The following is a 16,089-nucleotide window of genomic DNA, read 5'->3' as shown; positions in this document are numbered from 1 at the left end:
TTACAGGGTCAATTTGGGCAAATTTAGCGGCAGTGGGATCTAATGGGACAAAAAGAATCCTGGCCCAGGCTTAAGGGACCTGCCCTTTGGACTCTGCCTCGGATCCCATCTCCCTGGTGACATCTGTGGAGTCCCTTCCTCTCCCAGACTCGGTTTCCTTTCTGTGCGGCAAGGAGTCAGCCTGTCTCAAGTTTTCTAAGGCATTTTACTGACTGACATGGTGTCCTTTGCCTTTACCTCCCTCAGCCACCACCATACCCACCTGTATGGTGGGGAGAAGTCCAGCTCCCTGCGGCAAGGGATCCCCAGGAAAGACTCTGAGGGGGTTCTGGGGGGGCCTTCTTCCCGGTTTTCCTGATTCCACCCTCTCATGGGTGAGTCCTGGGCTCCCCAGCATTAGGTGCACCAGCCGAGAGTTTCAGCAGGTCCATGGATCGCCATTTGAATCCTGGCCACATGTCCTTGATCAAGTTACAGGACCTCTCTTTCCAGGTCTGTTTTCTCACCTGTAAAACAGAGATAATAGTATTGATTGCATTGGCTTATTTTGAAGATTAAATGCAGTAGGACAGGTCAAGCCCTAACATGGTGCCCGGCACATAGTCAACTGCAGTGAGGGCTATTGTCATCATTATTATTATTTACCACCTCCCCTCGGTTACTCCAGGGACAGAGTGTCCTTCAGAGTCTGAGTAGGCAGCTTGGCATGGCCTGTGCAGGTGGCCAGGGGCCCTGACTTCATCCCTCTGTATGCACAGCCAAGCAGGGGACTCCAGCTAGAAGACCTCCAGCTTCCATGCACAAATTCTGCAGCAGGCACTGTGCCAGGCACCCAGGGGACCACCAGTGTGTGCACTCCTGGGTTGCTGTGAGGACAAAAGATCTCCCAACAGGGCAGCACTCAGCCCAGTGCCTGCCCACAGCCCTCCGGGAACAGCAGCCAATCGCACTGCTGTCATTGCCACAAGGATTAGCTGCATCTGAGGCTGCACTGCAGCGGGATAAGGTGCAGGGCTCAGAAGACCTGGGCATGAGCTGGCTGGGGCCCTCAGGCCAAGTTGCTCAAGCATCCTAACCCTCGGTGTTCTCCTCTGTGTAATGGGACAGTACCACCCCCTTCACAGGGTTCTTATGATGATTAAAGAATCAGCAGTTATGAAGACTTCCTGAGCTGTAAAGATTGGGCTATGCCCCATCCACAGTTTGTGCTCAGTATAAATGGGTGCCTTCCATGCACACACCCCATCTCTGCCATCCCCGCTCTTTGTGTTGGGGCCCTTTGTCCTGTCTCCACACCAGTGTGGAGGACAGAGCCTTGATGCCCGTTCTTCTCTGCCTCCTGTTCCCAAGCCCCCAGCTTCAGGCTGCACGTAGCTCCACGTTGAGTTCACCAGCAGCCCAGGGACAAGAAACCCAAAGGAAGGGACACACACACACAGTTGTGGTTTTTTTTTTTTTGCTTTGTTGCTTGTTTTAATTAAAAAGAAAATAATAAAACAAAAACACATTTCCCAGGGTGTGCTGTGATGAAGATCACAAGCATGTAAAGTACATACAAAAGCAAGGAAAGCCCCGGGTGCTGCGCACATGGAGCCCTGGGCCGTGGGAGCAGGCCGTTCCTGGAGGCCTTGCTTTTCAGACATCCACTTCTCCTGGGCTGCAGAACGGGAAGCGTGGACTCAGCCTTGTTTCTCTTGGAAGACTCAGCCACCTCCAGCTCACTGGTCCATGATGTGCACACAAGCAGCTGGGCTTTCTAAGACTTTGCAGGTAGGTAGTGCTGAGGTGGGGGGCTTGGGGTGTACCTCTCTTCTCCCTGCCCTGCTCACAGTCTCTGGGGTGGGGGAAGCAGTGCCCCTCTGTGGGGAGAGGCTGGACACGTTGTCCTGGAGGGGCATGGTCTGGGCTCCCCTTCTTGAGTGGCAGCAAATGGAATGTCTGCAGGTAAGCTGGGAGCCACAGAATAAGGACTTAGGTCAGGACAAGATGTGCCCGGGGCTGGTGCTAAATCCTGATGGACAGCCAGAAGGCAGTAGACACGCTTGCCATAATCAGCTTTCACAATGACCCTCTTTAGCTACTCAGTCTGTTCCTCCAGTCCTGCTCCCATTGGCCCAAAGTTCGGGGGTCACACAGGACTTGACTCCTGGCTCTGCCACTTACTACTTTGTAATGATCCTGGGAGAATGACTTAACTTCCTCGAGCCTCAGTTTCCTCATCTGTTAAATGAGGAAGTTCATATGAACTCCACAAGGTAACTCAATAGTAAGTGTGGTCATGCCTTCAAAGAGCCTAGCACAGCTCCCTGCACATAATAACTGCTCAATAAATGGCCACCATGATCGCTGTTATCCAGACCAGCATTTTCATTGCAAAGTTGGTGGCTGTGTGTGCACGGATATATGTGTGACAAACAGAAGGTTTGTACAGTGTTCTAGAAAAAAGATGAATTGCTCTGAGCCTCCTGTGTCTGTCTGAGCAGTTCAGAGGGGCTGGACCACAGGGATGCTGGCGTGAGGGTCCCCATCAGGCTTGGGGCTGGTCAGTCCTAGACCTCGGTGCCCTCCCTGGGGTAGAGGACGCTGTTGGCGTTGATGCTGTTGTAGAAATGAGGGCTAAACTGGTTGAGGACCGAGCCTCCGTAGCCGAGAGTGTTGGTGGGCATGGGGCTGGCCCATTCGCTCCCAGCCCCATGGCCACCGAGGTTGGTAAGTGGGGTATAGGAGTTGAGGTTCACCAAGTTCTGCCCCATCTTGTCAGAAGGCTCAGGGTTCAGTCCTGGCGTGGCCACAGGGCGACTCATGGGGCTCGACCCACTCACATAGGCTGTCATGGTGGAGAGGAAGCTGTTAAGGCACGGGGCAGGGGAGGGCCGCTGCTCTGGGGAGCTGGTGGTGCCTGGCGGCGTGCTGTCCAAGAGGTCCTGGGGGTCCATGGTCTTGGGGCTGCCCGCCAGGAGACTGCTTTCCGTCTTCTCCGAGGCCAAGGAGCCCGTGCTGGAGGAAACATCCGATTTTCTCTTCCTCTTCCTGCGGAAATTTCCGTTGTCGAACATCTTCTCACAGTTGGGGTCCAGGGTCCAGTAGTTCCCTTTGCCTGGTGCAAAAGGGGGACAAGGTCAGTAGAGAGCCGGATGGAACGCTCTGCTTCCGTGCCTCGTCAGTGTCAAAAATTAAAAGCAAAGGCAACCAATCCAGAAAGACAGACAGCAAGAGTCAGAGACTGGGCCCCCAAGGACCACAAAGACAGAAAGGCGGAGCCACGAAGCCCTTCACAGGGCAGATCTCTTTAAGAAGTTCAAGTATTGGGGGAATGGAGAGGGAGGGGTGCTTCCATTGTTGACATGAAAGAACACACAGGGAAAAATTTCAGGGCTCCCTAAATACCCCGGGCATGGGATCCAAAGACAGACTAGAGTCCTGGCTTCGCCTCTGGCTGATGGAGGGACTTGAGGTGAGCCTCAGTTTCCTAGTCTGAGAAGTGGGTCTGTGGTATCTGTCCCTTCCTCCTCAGGCTGACTGTGGAAAGGACACATGCTAGCTGTGCCAAAGGGCTTTGGAACGGTGAGGTCCAGTCCTGAGGTCAGGCCTGAACTCGGCCTGCCACCGCCTCCGTCCCTAGGCCGCAGGGTAAGGCCAGTTACCAGAGGAGAAGGGACATATAATCCTGCCCTCACTAGCCTCAAAGTGAGCCGAGATGGGTTCCTCTGAACCACACACCCTGGCTTCCTGCGGTGGAACAAGAATGGACTGTGATTCTAGCCAGTGGAGACATAAGCACTTAGTATATTACTCTGCACATCTCTGCAGAAAGGCGCCGCCCAAAAGGAAAAGCTGTCATTGGTGTTAGAGACACCTCCTTTCAGAGTCACTCCAGCACTGTCACTTCTTCTGTCACCTCTGCCTGTTCTTTCCCTTATCTGTAGAACGGGTTTCCTAAACGCCACCCTGCAGGGGTGATTAGAGGTTTTGTAATGTCCCCCACAGCCCTGGGACGCCCTTGGGCGTTTAGTCCAATTGCCCATCCCTCAGCGGCTTATGGCTGGGTGCTGGGGATTCACATCAATCACAGTCATGACTGCAGAGCAGGGAGCCCTGGTGAGCACCAAACACCATGCATACACCATCTCGTGACCCCAGCCACAAGCCTCGGAGGAGACACTGCTAACATCCCAGCTTTTCAGGTGGGGAAACTGAGGCTCAGAGCTCTAACCTGTCCAAGGTCACTGACTGCTCAGTGGCCCAGCCTGGATGGAAACCCACATCTGCCTCCAGGGCCCACATTCTCCTTCACTGCTAGCTCCTCTCAGTGCCCAGTCTTGGGGGGGGACAGCCATATTTAGAGCTCTCTTGAATGGGGTATCAGGGGAGTGAAGTGACGCTTCCTGGGGGGCACCAGTGGCTTGCTAAAGCAGCGAGCCTCGTGCTCCATGTGGATGGCTCAGATGGTCTCTCCACCCCTCTCCAGGCCCCCTTACCTGGGTCGTCCTCGTCCCGGGGCACCTTTTTGAAGCAGTCGTTGAGTGACAGGTTGTGGCGGATGGAGTTCTGCCAGCCGGCCTTGCTCTTGTTGTAGAAGGGGAAGTTGTCAGCCACGTACTGGTAGATCTGGCTGAGGGTGAGGCGCTTGTCGGGCGCCCCGTGGATAGCCATGGCGATGAGGGCTGAGTAGGAATAGGGGGGCCGCACCAGCTTCATCAGCTCCTCCTGGGACTGGATGGGCAGCCAGCCCAGGTCGCCGCCCCCCAGGCCGGACATGCCAGGCAGCAGCTGCCTCTGCACACCGTAGGCCTGGGGCAGGAAGGGGCTGGGGTTGGGGCCCGGCAGGTAGGGCGGCGGGGTCATGGCCTGCCCGTTGAGCCAGAGGTAGGGGTTGGGGGTGGCCCCGTACTCGCCGCCCCCCTCAAAGGAGGGGGGCCGCTGAGGGCTGGGCATGCCCTGCGGGTGGAAGAAATTCTCATAATAAAGGTTCATCTCGGGGGGCTCCTGGCCGATGCTGGGGAATTGGGGGCTGCAGCGGGGCGGGGAGGGCGCCGGGAGGTCGAAGGAGCTCATGCTGGGGCTGGGCTCCGCGGGGCCACCTGCCTGGCACCTGCACAGGGGAGCTGTCCCTGCAGGTGCTCGGCAGGTCCCGGGCTCGGACTTATACCCCTGCGGGCTTGGCTGGCGGCCCCACCCAGGGGCGGCCACCTGCAGCAGACCCGCCCCTCTGCCCTCCAGCAGCCACCCTGCCACCCAGCCGGCCACATCAGGTCCCGCTAATGACATGCTCAGACCAGCATCATAGCAGACATTTCCCCTTTCCTTCTGTGTCCTTTTCCTTGTCCTGTCTCCTTTCTCACACGATTTCCCAATTTCTGCCTCCTCCTTCTGTCTCATTTTCCCCTTCTCACCTTCCCACATCTTTCTACCTTCCCTCCTTCCTTCTCTATCCTGCCACCCTCTGTGCATCTTTGTTTTTCCTTCTCTCTTCCACATTTTCTTTCCCCTCTCTGCCTCTGAATGTGTTTCTGTCCTGTGCACAGCTCCACAGCTCCCCTCACATCCTCTCCGAGTTTGCTTCTAGCTTCCTTCTAGTCTTTCCCCTCTCACCCCTTCCTCGCCGTCTCTCCTTCCCTCCTTCCTTTCACTCTTGGCCTCCCTTTCTGTCTCACATTTGCTCTGCGTCTCTTTCCCCATCCCTCTGTCCTGTCTTCTTTTCCACCCAACCCCTCATTCTCTGCCCCTCACCCGGACTGCATGAGACACTTTGTCAGAAGCCACATTTTGGTCTTTTGCAGCGAAGACATGCTTTCTGCAGTTTCCAGAAAAGGACCTGGCCCTGAAGAATCAGGAGAGCAGAGACAACAAGCCCCCACCATGCGCACGTGTACAAGGCAAGGAGAACACACGCACATGTTCACACTCACACACACATGCACACGTTCACACACACACATGCACACACACACATTCACACAGAAACACATGCACACACATATCCACGCACATACACACACACGCACACACACACATACACACACATTCACACAAGAAACACATGCACACACATACACACACACACACACACACACACACACACACACACACTGCAGGCAGGCAGGGAAAAAGGGCTGTGGACCAGGCCTGGGAATTATTCCAAAGGAGCAACAGGGCTTATAAAAATAGCAAGTGGAAGAGAATGTGAAAGGGACTTCAGGGACAAATGAGAGGGAGCTTGCCCTACCCAAGTTTCTTTCTGGCCACAGGAACAGGGCAGGTTCCTTATCTGATCGAAGTCCTTTCATGTTTCAGCTTGCAGAGGCCCCTGAGAGCCGACCAGGACAGCCCTCACTGCTCCCCTCACCCTCCTCTGCCTCGGGCTCCAGAAACAGGAGTTCCAGCCCCCAGCGTCTCACTTTGGGGCCAGTGTCTCCCCTGTCTGGGCTCCTTTCTCCATCTGTAGCTTGGACAGGACTCATCCTAGCTACCATCATCCCAGGACAGGCCCTCAGCTTGGCGAGTGGGTGGTGGTCCCCCTCTCAGGGGGTGGGCAGCTGTCCGCTGAGCAGGTCTTCATAGCAGCTTGAGACTTCTCTCTGGGATCAGCCAATTAGGAAAAAGTTCCAGCCAGCCTCTCTGGTCCCCACGTCCTTCCTGCGCTCCCACTTCTACTTCCTTCTCCCCATTCAACCTCCTCTCTTTTCCTTCAAACTCCATGTGTCTTTGAGACCAATGAAGGAGGTCACTTACTGTCCCCGCAGGAGGTGCTTCTTGTGGAAATCTTCACGCTGCCTGACACATGCAAAGCCTCAGTGTCATAGAATGAATCTCCTTGGCAGCGTCTTGGTGCCCAGAGGGATGGTCTTGGTAACTGGGTGGGAGGGGTCCTCCCAGCCCCTGAAGAACCACATGTTCCCACCATGGAACAGTCATTGAAGGGTGACTCCGCAACGGCCCGATTGCACTTTCTTTCCAAGGAGTAAAGCAAAGAGGCCACTGTTGGGTTTCGAGTGTCTCTGCTAGGCTCCAGCAACAGTCACTTTGGAGCCCACCAACACAGACTAAAGCCGTACAGTTTACCTGGCAACTCCGCTTTGGATCATTGGTCCTACAGAATTAAACAGAGCAAGAGTTAGCGCCAGTGCTGTCCACCACCGCATTAGTTATAGTCATACCAAACTGCAATAACCAGAATGCCCCAAAATAGGGGGTTGGTTAAATACACTTCATATCATCTAAATGATGAAATAGGCAGCTATGAAAAAAGAGATCGTAGAATATTTACTGATATGCTCTAATACTACTACTCAGAGAAACAGGCTGCAAAATACCATAATTGGCGGGGGGCGGGGGGTGGTAAAAATATATATTCATACATATGTATGGAAATGTTCATATAAGCACTAAACTGTCAATTATGGTTTCTGCATGGAGAATTACATTGATTTTTATTGTTTTCTGTAGTTTCTGATTTAAATGTTAGAGAAAGGCAAACACACAGGTGGTTTACTTTTGGGGTTCAGTGTGAAAGGCCAGCAAGAGGCAAGAGAGTAGAGACACAGCAGACACGGGCTCTGAGGTCAGGAAGCCGGGTTTAATGCCCAGCTCTGCCGTTGAATAACTGTGCAAAGCTTGACACAGGATTTAACGCTGTTGGCCTCAGTTTTCTCAGGCAAAACTGGAAATGATGCCATTATTTAACTCATGTGGCGACTGTGAGCATTGGCCGAGGGAAGTGATGTCATCAGTGTGGATCATTTCACAAGGGGCGCAGAGGCACACTCAATACATACCGGATATTATGGGATAGTCAATACACACTCGGCGTGTGCAATCCATCTCTGAGTTTGCTGCCCTGTGAGTTAACGGTTCCCTTTCAGCAGCCGGTAGGCAGCGTGGTGTGGCAGGTGGGGGTTACAGTGAAGGGTGGAAGGGAGGAACACAGTGCAGACACCGATGGTGCCATGGGCCCTGCCATCTGCAGCTGATGCTCAGAGAGGCTGAGGCATGTGGGAAGTTCACTGCTGAGCTGGGTCAGGACCTGGTCTTCCAACCCTCTTCTGCCCTTTGCCTGTTGCTGGGGTCGCCTTTCTTAGAGGGGTTTTTTTGAGACATGCTCACTTGCATCTCCCTGTGGTACCCAGTGCTTGTTCTCTCCCCTGGAAACCAGAGAATGCCTGGTCTGTCTTAGGAGGCTTTGTCCACGTGGAGCCACTGGGCATCACTGCCTGTCTTACCCTCCCTGCACCTCGCCACAGGCCAGGCCAGGGCTGCCCAACGCATCCCGAGGACTTCATTTCTGAGTTTCAGGAGCACAGCCGCAATCCTTGGGGTGGTCACGGGAGCTGCCTGTCCCTACTCCAGGGGAGGCTGGGGAGTTACAGCCCGGGAGCCTCCTGACACGTTCCAGGGCCCCTGGGAAAACAATCAACTGTCTCTATTCACTAGAGTTCTTTGTGGATGAAATTATTTCAGGCTTTTTGAAACGTCCAAGAAGCGGAAATCCAAACCTGAAAAGATAAGCCCTGATCAACATCATGGAAAAAACAAAACAACAACAAAACATTCAGCAGAAGGGGCCTGAGCCCCTTGGGAATACATTTTGCACATTATAGCCCAGAGGGGCCTCCTTGCGTTAGAAAGACCATATATTCTGAACCTCAAATTGGGCTACTGGGAACGAGGCAGTAGAACATGAAAACATGGGCACTGGGGTCGGGTGGAGCTGGTTCCAATGTCCGCCTTGCTGTTAGGCAGCCGTGTGATCTTGGCCACGCTTCCTAATCTCACAAGGCCTCGGCTGGCTCATCTATTAAACTGAAGCTGCAAATAGAGCCTATCGCGTGCGAATCTGGCAGGAAAAGGGGTGCGATGTGTGTAAAGTGCAGAGGCCGGGATCTGGCCGCAAACTGCTGATGACGAACGAGCACAGCAGTGATGAATGCTGTGCACCAGGGGACGGTGATTGACAGGGAGGTGGCTCCGGGCAGGAGGCCCAGCGTCCATCCTCCTCCAGCCAGCCTTTTACGTTTGCTCTCCCCTTGGGAAGATGGTGTTATTTGGGGCGATATCTGGGGAACGCGGGAAGGCCTGCCACTCTTCTGGGTGTCCAGCCGTCACCTGGATGCATGGCTGGCTCCAGGCCTGAAGGAAAGATGACTGTGCATGGGCCCCCACCCAGACCGTGGCCGGCTAGAGCCACCACTGGATGACTTCCAGGGGGTGGGAGTCTGTGTGGGGGACCAGGCAGGGGCACAGGCATGAAGGATGAAGGAGAGATAAAAGAGGCAGGTGGCATCTGAACTGGCTGCTGTTGTGTCTCCGGGCGGGGCAGGGAGCAGAGAGCTCAGGCTCCGGGCCCAGGCCTGTGGGTCTCAGTCCTGACTCGACTCCTTAGTGTGGCACTAGAATACCTCCCATGGCAACCGACTGCTCTGGGCCTCAGTTTCCTCATCTGTAAAATGGGGAAGCCCAGCACCCTCCAAGTGTTGCTTTGGGGACTAAGTGTCAGGCTTAGTACGTGCTTAGTGAAGGTGAGATGTCATGAGGGACTAGGGAGTCCGAGGGGGGCGGAGAGGCGGGCGGTCCCCATCTGGGGCTGCCTCATTCCCAAGGTCATGGACTGTCCCTGCCTTCCTCCTTGCTCTCCTTTGATTGGGGCGTGGCTCCTCGGGTCTTTCTCCTTTCTACACGGACAACACAAATACCTCCTGAGGTCCAGGCTTTCTGGGAGCCTGACAGTGTGAAGATAGGCTGGGATGGGGAATCAGGGGAATTTGCCATGAGTTGGCTTCTAGCTTAAACTCTCTGTGCCCCAGTTTCCTTATCTGTAAAACAGGGATAAGAAATCACAGTTTTTCTACCTACTGTCTACAAATAGTTGTCTATGAGCGGCCATGAGCTGTTATCTGGCCTCCTGTGCTTCCTGGGCAGCGTGTTCACAAGCACTTTGGGGCCTGCCATAGGGCTGGCTTCTCCGTCCCCAGTGTGGGCTTCTGGGAAGTCTGGGCCAGCTGCCAGTCAGGCTGAAGCGCTCTCTTTTCTTTGGCTTCTGGCTGAGCTGCAGGCGGGAGAAACATGGACCAATGGCGCTCTCTGGTGGCCATCTCTTTAAAAGCAGCAAGCCGACTGCAGACGTGGTGACATTTCAGGGCAGGCCAAGGGTTTCTGAGCCCTCTATAAGGGGCAGGTTCCCAAGAGGAACTCCAGTTTCAAGGAGGAAACGCATACTTGGAGAAAAACACTTTAGCTCCACTGTGACAGAAATAGTAGTGGGACCTGGGTTGGCAATGGGGCAAAATGTCTTAGAAGGCTGAGGAGGAGGGCGGGGTGGTTGGGCTGGCCTGGGTTCAGATGTTCCTCCGCAGGTTACATTATCTGAGTTCCTTGATGTTGCTTAATCCTGAGCCTCTGTTTGCTCATCTGTAAAACGAGGATGGACCAGGGCTACCTCCCTGGAAGGGCTGTTGCAAGGACCGAGAGAAACAACCTAGGACACGCCTCTGCAGTGCTGGTTGGCAGTAATCATTCCTCCATTTATTAAACTAATGCTAATCGATTGTCTTCACAGGAGCAGTTCTGGGGTGTGCAGGGAGGGCAATGCCAGTCACACCGTGTTGAGGCTCACACCTCGTGATTTTGCCATCTTTGTGCTGGTCTGCAGTCTGATTTACCTACAGTTTTTTAATTGGCACTCACTTGTGCACAGCCCCCAAATAAGCAGGGGCCCTCAGTCATTGCCTGAGGATCTGTTTCCTTGGGAACCTGAGCTATGACAGGAAGGCAGAGGCACTTGGGGTTCAGAAGGTGCAGCAAACAGATGGGTGACAGGTTAGGATGTCTGGAGGGCAGAAACCAGTCTGATTTTAGATGCTGGGGAGGCCCTGTTTCTCTCCATTTCTCTCCTACTTAAGCCTGAAAATCTTGGAGGTTAAGGTCATGAGGCTGAAAGAGGACAGAGCTGGCTGTGCCCCTTACCAGCCGGGTGACAAGGCCCATTGTAAACTCCCCGAGCCTGGGTTTTCACATGAGTGTGGCTGGGATTCTCCTGGGATTGGTTTGAGGATTTAAGGAAAGGATAATACAAGTGTCTGTTAAATGGCAGCTATATTATGGTTGTTTGTTATTGCTATTACTATTGGCATTGTTATTGCCATGTAACCGAAGCATCCGGAATTCTCCTGACGCGACTGGGTCATCAATCTGATGACAGTCCTAACTAAAATGAGATTCAAGGGGCAGCTGGTTAGCTCAGGTGGTTCAAGTGCAGTGCTCATAGCACCAAGGTTTCCGGTTCGATCCCCACATGGGCCACTGAGTTGCGCCCTCCACAACTAGATTGAAACAACTACTTGACTTGGAGCTGATGGGTCCTGGAAAAACAGACTGGTTCCCAATTAAAAAACAACAACAACAACAACAACAACAACAACAACAAAAACCCCACGAGATTCGACTCTCAAACTCTGTTTAAATAAGATTCCACAAGTTTCACTTTTTGCTCCATTTGTATGGGAAAAGGGGGACTGCCCCAGTCCCTTTAGACTTAATAAAAAAAACCTCACAGATACTGATAATTTTCAGAAAATGGAACTCAGAAATACTATTACCATGCACCGTTGAGTGAGAGGATCAGAGTTATGGAATTTTGGGAGGTTCAAGCAGACTTTCTCAGGATGAAGCAAGTCTCTGAATCTGGGAGCTTTGCAAGCCTTTAGTGAGACACCAGCGGTTTCAGAGCACAGGACGGCATCTGCTTTTCTGCAGTTGTGGGAAGAGGGGTACCATTTTCTTGTCATTGTTGAGATTTTTTCCCCACTACTTGCTGGAAAGGCAAACATTTTGAAATTGGTTAAACATTGGGGTTTCGTTAGCTGGGACTGAAAGGAAAAGCTCAAACCTATAACTTGGAGAGTTAGGAAAAGGGTGGAACAGGATTGACAGATGTGGTAAGGCACACACACGCTCCAAGGTCCACACCTGCAGCTGTGGAGATGCTCAGGGCAGTGCGGGGGTGTCATCCAGCCGCTCATTTTCTTGGGAATTTTCCTATTCTATGTCCACATGCACTTTCCTTGCTCGTTTGGCAAGTGCATTCAGCTAGATTCCAAGCCTCCAGGTGCTGACCTCACACCTTACGGAGCCCATGACATGGCCAAAACCCCATCCACTGCCATAACAGGACTTTTGGGGACTGTTGAGAACACTGGAAGCTGGAGCAGCAACAGGTCTGGGGCTTGGCGAGACGACATGGCAACACCGGGAAGAGGCGGGTAGATGGGGGCTCCAGGGACTCAGGGTGTCTTGCGCACAGAGGTGTCCAAGAGATTGCGCAGGGCAGTGGTTAGAAGCCAAGCTTCCGTCTGGCTGCCCAGGCTTGAATCCCAGCCTTTCCACTCACCGCACATACGATCTAGGTCACTTTCTGCCTCAGTTTCTCCATCTGGGTAATGGTGATACGTACCTCCCAGGGCTGCTATCAAGATTAGGGAGCTAATTCTTGTCACGTTTAGAACACCGAGCTGGGGATAGTCAGAGCTGAATAATTATCTCCCACCCCTCACCTGCCTCAGGGACTCAGCCCCACGTTGTCATGCACCTAAAATTCACCCAGCATCCATTTCCTTCCCAATGGAGTCCTCAGCCTCCCGCCAAGACCCCTCCCTGCACGGTCCCCAGCGGGCTGTGGAGGTGGCCTCTGTCCCCATCCTCTCCTCCTGGCCTGCAGGAGCTCCTTGCCTCCCTTAGGCCTCATCTGAGGAGCCTGGGGATTCCTCCAAGAAAAACCACCGTTTCCGACATGGTGACAAATGCAAAGGCTGGACCATACGTTCACTGGACCTCAGCCCTCTCTTTTCCTGAATCGTAAGTCTTTTGTTGGCTGGTTTTGCCATCTTTTTCCAGAGAAAGGTATATGAAACTATCCACTGTGTAGATCACACGAGGAAGATGCTGGAAGACTTCTCTGTCATCTATATACTCCAGCATTCAGCCCCTAAGGAACTAGCGTCATGGAGAAGATTGTTGCGGGTGGGACAAACGAAGTGGCCAAATGAGCCATTGGGACGAGCTGAAGCCGGGCCCCTTAACATCGCTGCAGGCCCTGGGCCCTCCCGACTGTCTCCAGGGGTCACCTGCCCAGTCGGGGCCTCAAGGATTTAGCTGACTTCAGAATTATGCAACACGGCTTACTTGAACCACAGAACCATTTTTTATTGTCAGTAAGAAATAGTAACACTTTGGAGATGATCAGCTAGAAAAAAGATTGGTTGTTTGTATTAAAAAAATATCAACTACAAAACTGTTAACCAAAAATAAAATAAAAGAGTATTTAAAAGGCTTTTCTATTAAGGGCTAGGTAATAAAAATACAGCTCCTTATACCTAAGAAACTGGGTTATAAAGAGATATGCCCAGGATGCTGGGGAGAGCATGATGGAGGAAGCACCCACGCTGGTTCCCCCGTGCGGCCAAGAATCGGGGTGGGGGGTCCTCACCCGCCACCTGGGTCTCTGCTCCCGGAGATGCTGGCCTGTTACCACTGACGTTGTGGGGCCCAGATGAGGCCGCTTTCTCTGTCTGAGTGAAGGCAGCCCTTTCAGGCTTCAATGTCCCACTGTCCCTCTTCTGGAAGTTCCTCTCACTGGCTCCCCACACACAGCCCTGGTCAGCGACGTCTCATAGGTCAGAGGATGGTAGGTCGGGGATCTGTTTGCCCTCTTCGGCAGATTTGCTGGCCAGCTTTGTGGGAGAAGAGAAGAAACAGCGCTGCCTCAGAATAGGGTTCTCACACGCATCGGAGTGGGGCTCCCCAGTCCTGGATCACGGTGAGCGTGGGCCATCCTGACCTGTAGTGTGGCCAGGCAGGCAGCACCTCCCAGTGGTCACACTGCCCGGGCTTTGCTGCTTCCTGGACGCCGGGAACTTGAGTGCATTGCTTACCCGGATACCGGGAGCCTCAGACACCCCCCTCAGGGAGAGCAGAGGTCGGGTGGGAGCACGTTGGGAAGGTGCTCACCACGGTGCCTGCTCTGCACATGCGCAGTGAGCCTGCGATTATTACAGGAGCAGAGCCCTGGTGTAGGGGCACCTTGGGGGTCAGGAGTGTCAACAGTGCCTTCTTTCCGTTGAGCAAAGACCCACAAGTGACAATAGCAGGTAGCACTTGAACAGTCAGGGCTTGGAAACTAGCTTTTTAAAAAAAAATTTTTTATTAGCTTTAGGAAGGAAACTTTTAGTTAGTAGGATTTTGTAATATAAGTTGAATAGGAAAACTTTCCCAAAACAATTAAAAAGCACTTTCTGCCTCAAAGATGGCAGCCCGTTGCGGCTATGACAGGTGAAGCAAAGGGCAGTTTAGGCAAAGGACAGTCCCGGGCTCTGAGTCCCAGGACCGGCACATCCCCTCGGCCCAGCTGGCGTTAGTCCTGCTCAGAGGGGAGACCAGAGCCCAAGAGGAGAGCTGCACCCTGGGCATCGCTGACCAGTGTCCCAACCCTCAGGGCCCGTCATGCCTCTCTGGTGACCACACAGGTGTGTCCTCTCTTTCTCTCTCTCTCTCCCTCCCCCCCCCTCTCCATTTTCTCCCCTCTGAGTTGCTGTCTTCCCTCCCTCCATCCCCCACCCCCCTCCATCCTTCCACCCATCTGGGTCCTCACCATTGTCTTGAAGAACTGATTGACTTTCTTCCGTTTGAGGGTCTTCTTGTCACCGTCTGAGAGGGCGAGGAAGGTCTGGCTGAGGCGGGGGGAAGGGTTGGTGTCGTCTGTCCCAGACATACCTGCCACCGAGAGCGTAAGGGCTGGAAGGAGAGCAGAGAGCGGGCATGAGTGGGTAGGTAGCGGAGAGGCGGTGCCCCAGGGACAGAACGGGTGACTTGCGGGGAGGCAGATGGGAGACAGGCCAGGGGACAGAATCCAGAGAAAACGGCCAGGTGCCAGGCAGGAGGCGGGGCCCATGTCCTGCCATGGGGGTCTATTGATGCTGCCCGCTTGGGCGAGGCTCACCAAACCCCACAGGCAGTAGCCGGCCCCGTTAAAGCTTCTTGGAGGGCTTCGGGGCTGGAAACGTGGGGGCTGAGGTGGGGAAGGGTCCGGCCTCTGGGGCCCTGACTTCTTCAGGGAACATGACCTCTTGCCAGGTGGGGAGACAGTGTGAGCCCACTCTTCCTTCACCTTCTAACAGCAAGCACCTGGGTTTCTCGTGTTCCCCAAAGGCAGGGCTAGTGGGAAGGACTGGTAGTTATGGCCCCCGGCTGGGAGTCACACAGACCTGAAAAATCAGCTACCTCCTGACCCTCGGTTTGGAAACTGGCAAAATGGGGATAAGAGCACAGACCGCCAGGGTCTTGTGAGGCCTGCCTAGAGGATCAGAGTGAAATGGCTGGGTGCCCAAACTCCACCTCCTCGTGGGGGCTTTCCCGCCTGGTATGGCAGGCAGTGGTTGTGGGGGGGGGGTCAGGCTCAGGGGCAGAGGGCCTGGGTCTGAACCCAGCCTCTGCCACTTTCTAGCCAGTGACAGGCAAGAGATAGACATTCTCAGTGCCTCAGTGTCCTCATCCATACAATGGGGCTAATGACATTATTTACTTCATAGGTGGGCACTGGGGGGTAAATACAATAATGAAGGAGAAGCAGTTTGCACAAGGCCTGGCACCGGTCACTCCACAGGGAATAGCAGGCGTCTTCTCAGAGATCTGCCTGCCAGGTTCCTGGGGGCAACACTGGTCTGTCTGGTCCCTCTGTGCCCCTAGCCCTTGGCACAGAGAGCCTGGCACAGAGACAGAGTGGCAGGTGCTAGGGACTGCTGCATGCCAGAAGGAGCACTCTTAGGCACATCACGTCCCCAGCGAGGGCCTCAGGCCCCCTGTGTGAAGTAGGAATGGTGGTCTGTGCGCTGCTAACCTCCTCACGGCACAATGAAGGAGTGATGGGGGAAAAGCAGTAGCATCTATGCATCAGATACTCTGCAACTATAAGATGTGGAGGTGATTTTTGTGAGTTCCAGAAATAGTCTTCCAAGTCCAAAAAGGGAACATGGGGTTCGGGACATGTCAGGGGCAGGCTTCTGGCCCCTAGGGAGGCCTGGCTACCTGGTCACACCTGGCTAC

General features: G+C 53.9%; 2 protein-coding genes across 2 annotated transcripts in view; both read right to left on the bottom strand.

Moving 5' to 3' along the window:
* Positions 1-1,456: 1,456 nt before the first annotated feature.
* On the bottom strand, positions 1,457-5,101 carry FOXI1 (forkhead box I1). Its single transcript, XM_019635940.1, has 2 exons — positions 4,479-5,101; positions 1,457-3,097 (listed from the first exon to the last, which is right to left on the bottom strand). Exons 1-2 carry the CDS (start codon positions 5,053-5,055, stop codon positions 2,550-2,552), a joined length of 1,125 nt encoding a protein of 374 aa, XP_019491485.1. The 5' UTR covers positions 5,056-5,101; the 3' UTR covers positions 1,457-2,549.
* Positions 5,102-13,186: 8,085 nt separating this feature from the next.
* DOCK2 (dedicator of cytokinesis 2) overlaps positions 13,187-16,089 on the bottom strand; it is a 398,948-nt gene continuing 396,045 nt past the window's right edge. Inside the window, exons 48-49 of the mRNA XM_019635935.1 lie at positions 14,639-14,781; positions 13,187-13,721 (exon numbers count right to left, since the gene is read on the bottom strand). Of these exons, the coding sequence (XP_019491480.1) occupies positions 13,659-13,721; positions 14,639-14,781 (206 nt within the window). The 3' untranslated portion in view covers positions 13,187-13,658. The remainder of the gene's footprint in view (positions 13,722-14,638; positions 14,782-16,089) is intronic.

The sequence above is a fragment of the Hipposideros armiger genome, unplaced genomic scaffold (assembly GCF_001890085.2).
Source record: "Hipposideros armiger isolate ML-2016 unplaced genomic scaffold, ASM189008v1 scaffold_25, whole genome shotgun sequence".
NCBI lineage: Eukaryota > Metazoa > Chordata > Mammalia > Chiroptera > Hipposideridae > Hipposideros > Hipposideros armiger.
Note: the sequence above shows the minus strand (reverse complement) of the source record. Positions and strands in the feature narration are given on the sequence as shown.

What these genes read in the sequence shown, in the direction of transcription:
- FOXI1 (XM_019635940.1), bottom strand. Translation starts at nt 5,055, where the DNA reads ATGAGCTCCTTCGACCTCCCGGCGCCCTCCCCGCCCCGCTGCAGCCCC. An exon ending in CCGGGACGAGGACGACCCAG is followed by an intron (nt 3,098 to 4,478) that starts GTAAGGGGGCCT and finishes CTTTTGCACCAG; the next exon opens with GCAAAGGGAACTACTGGACC.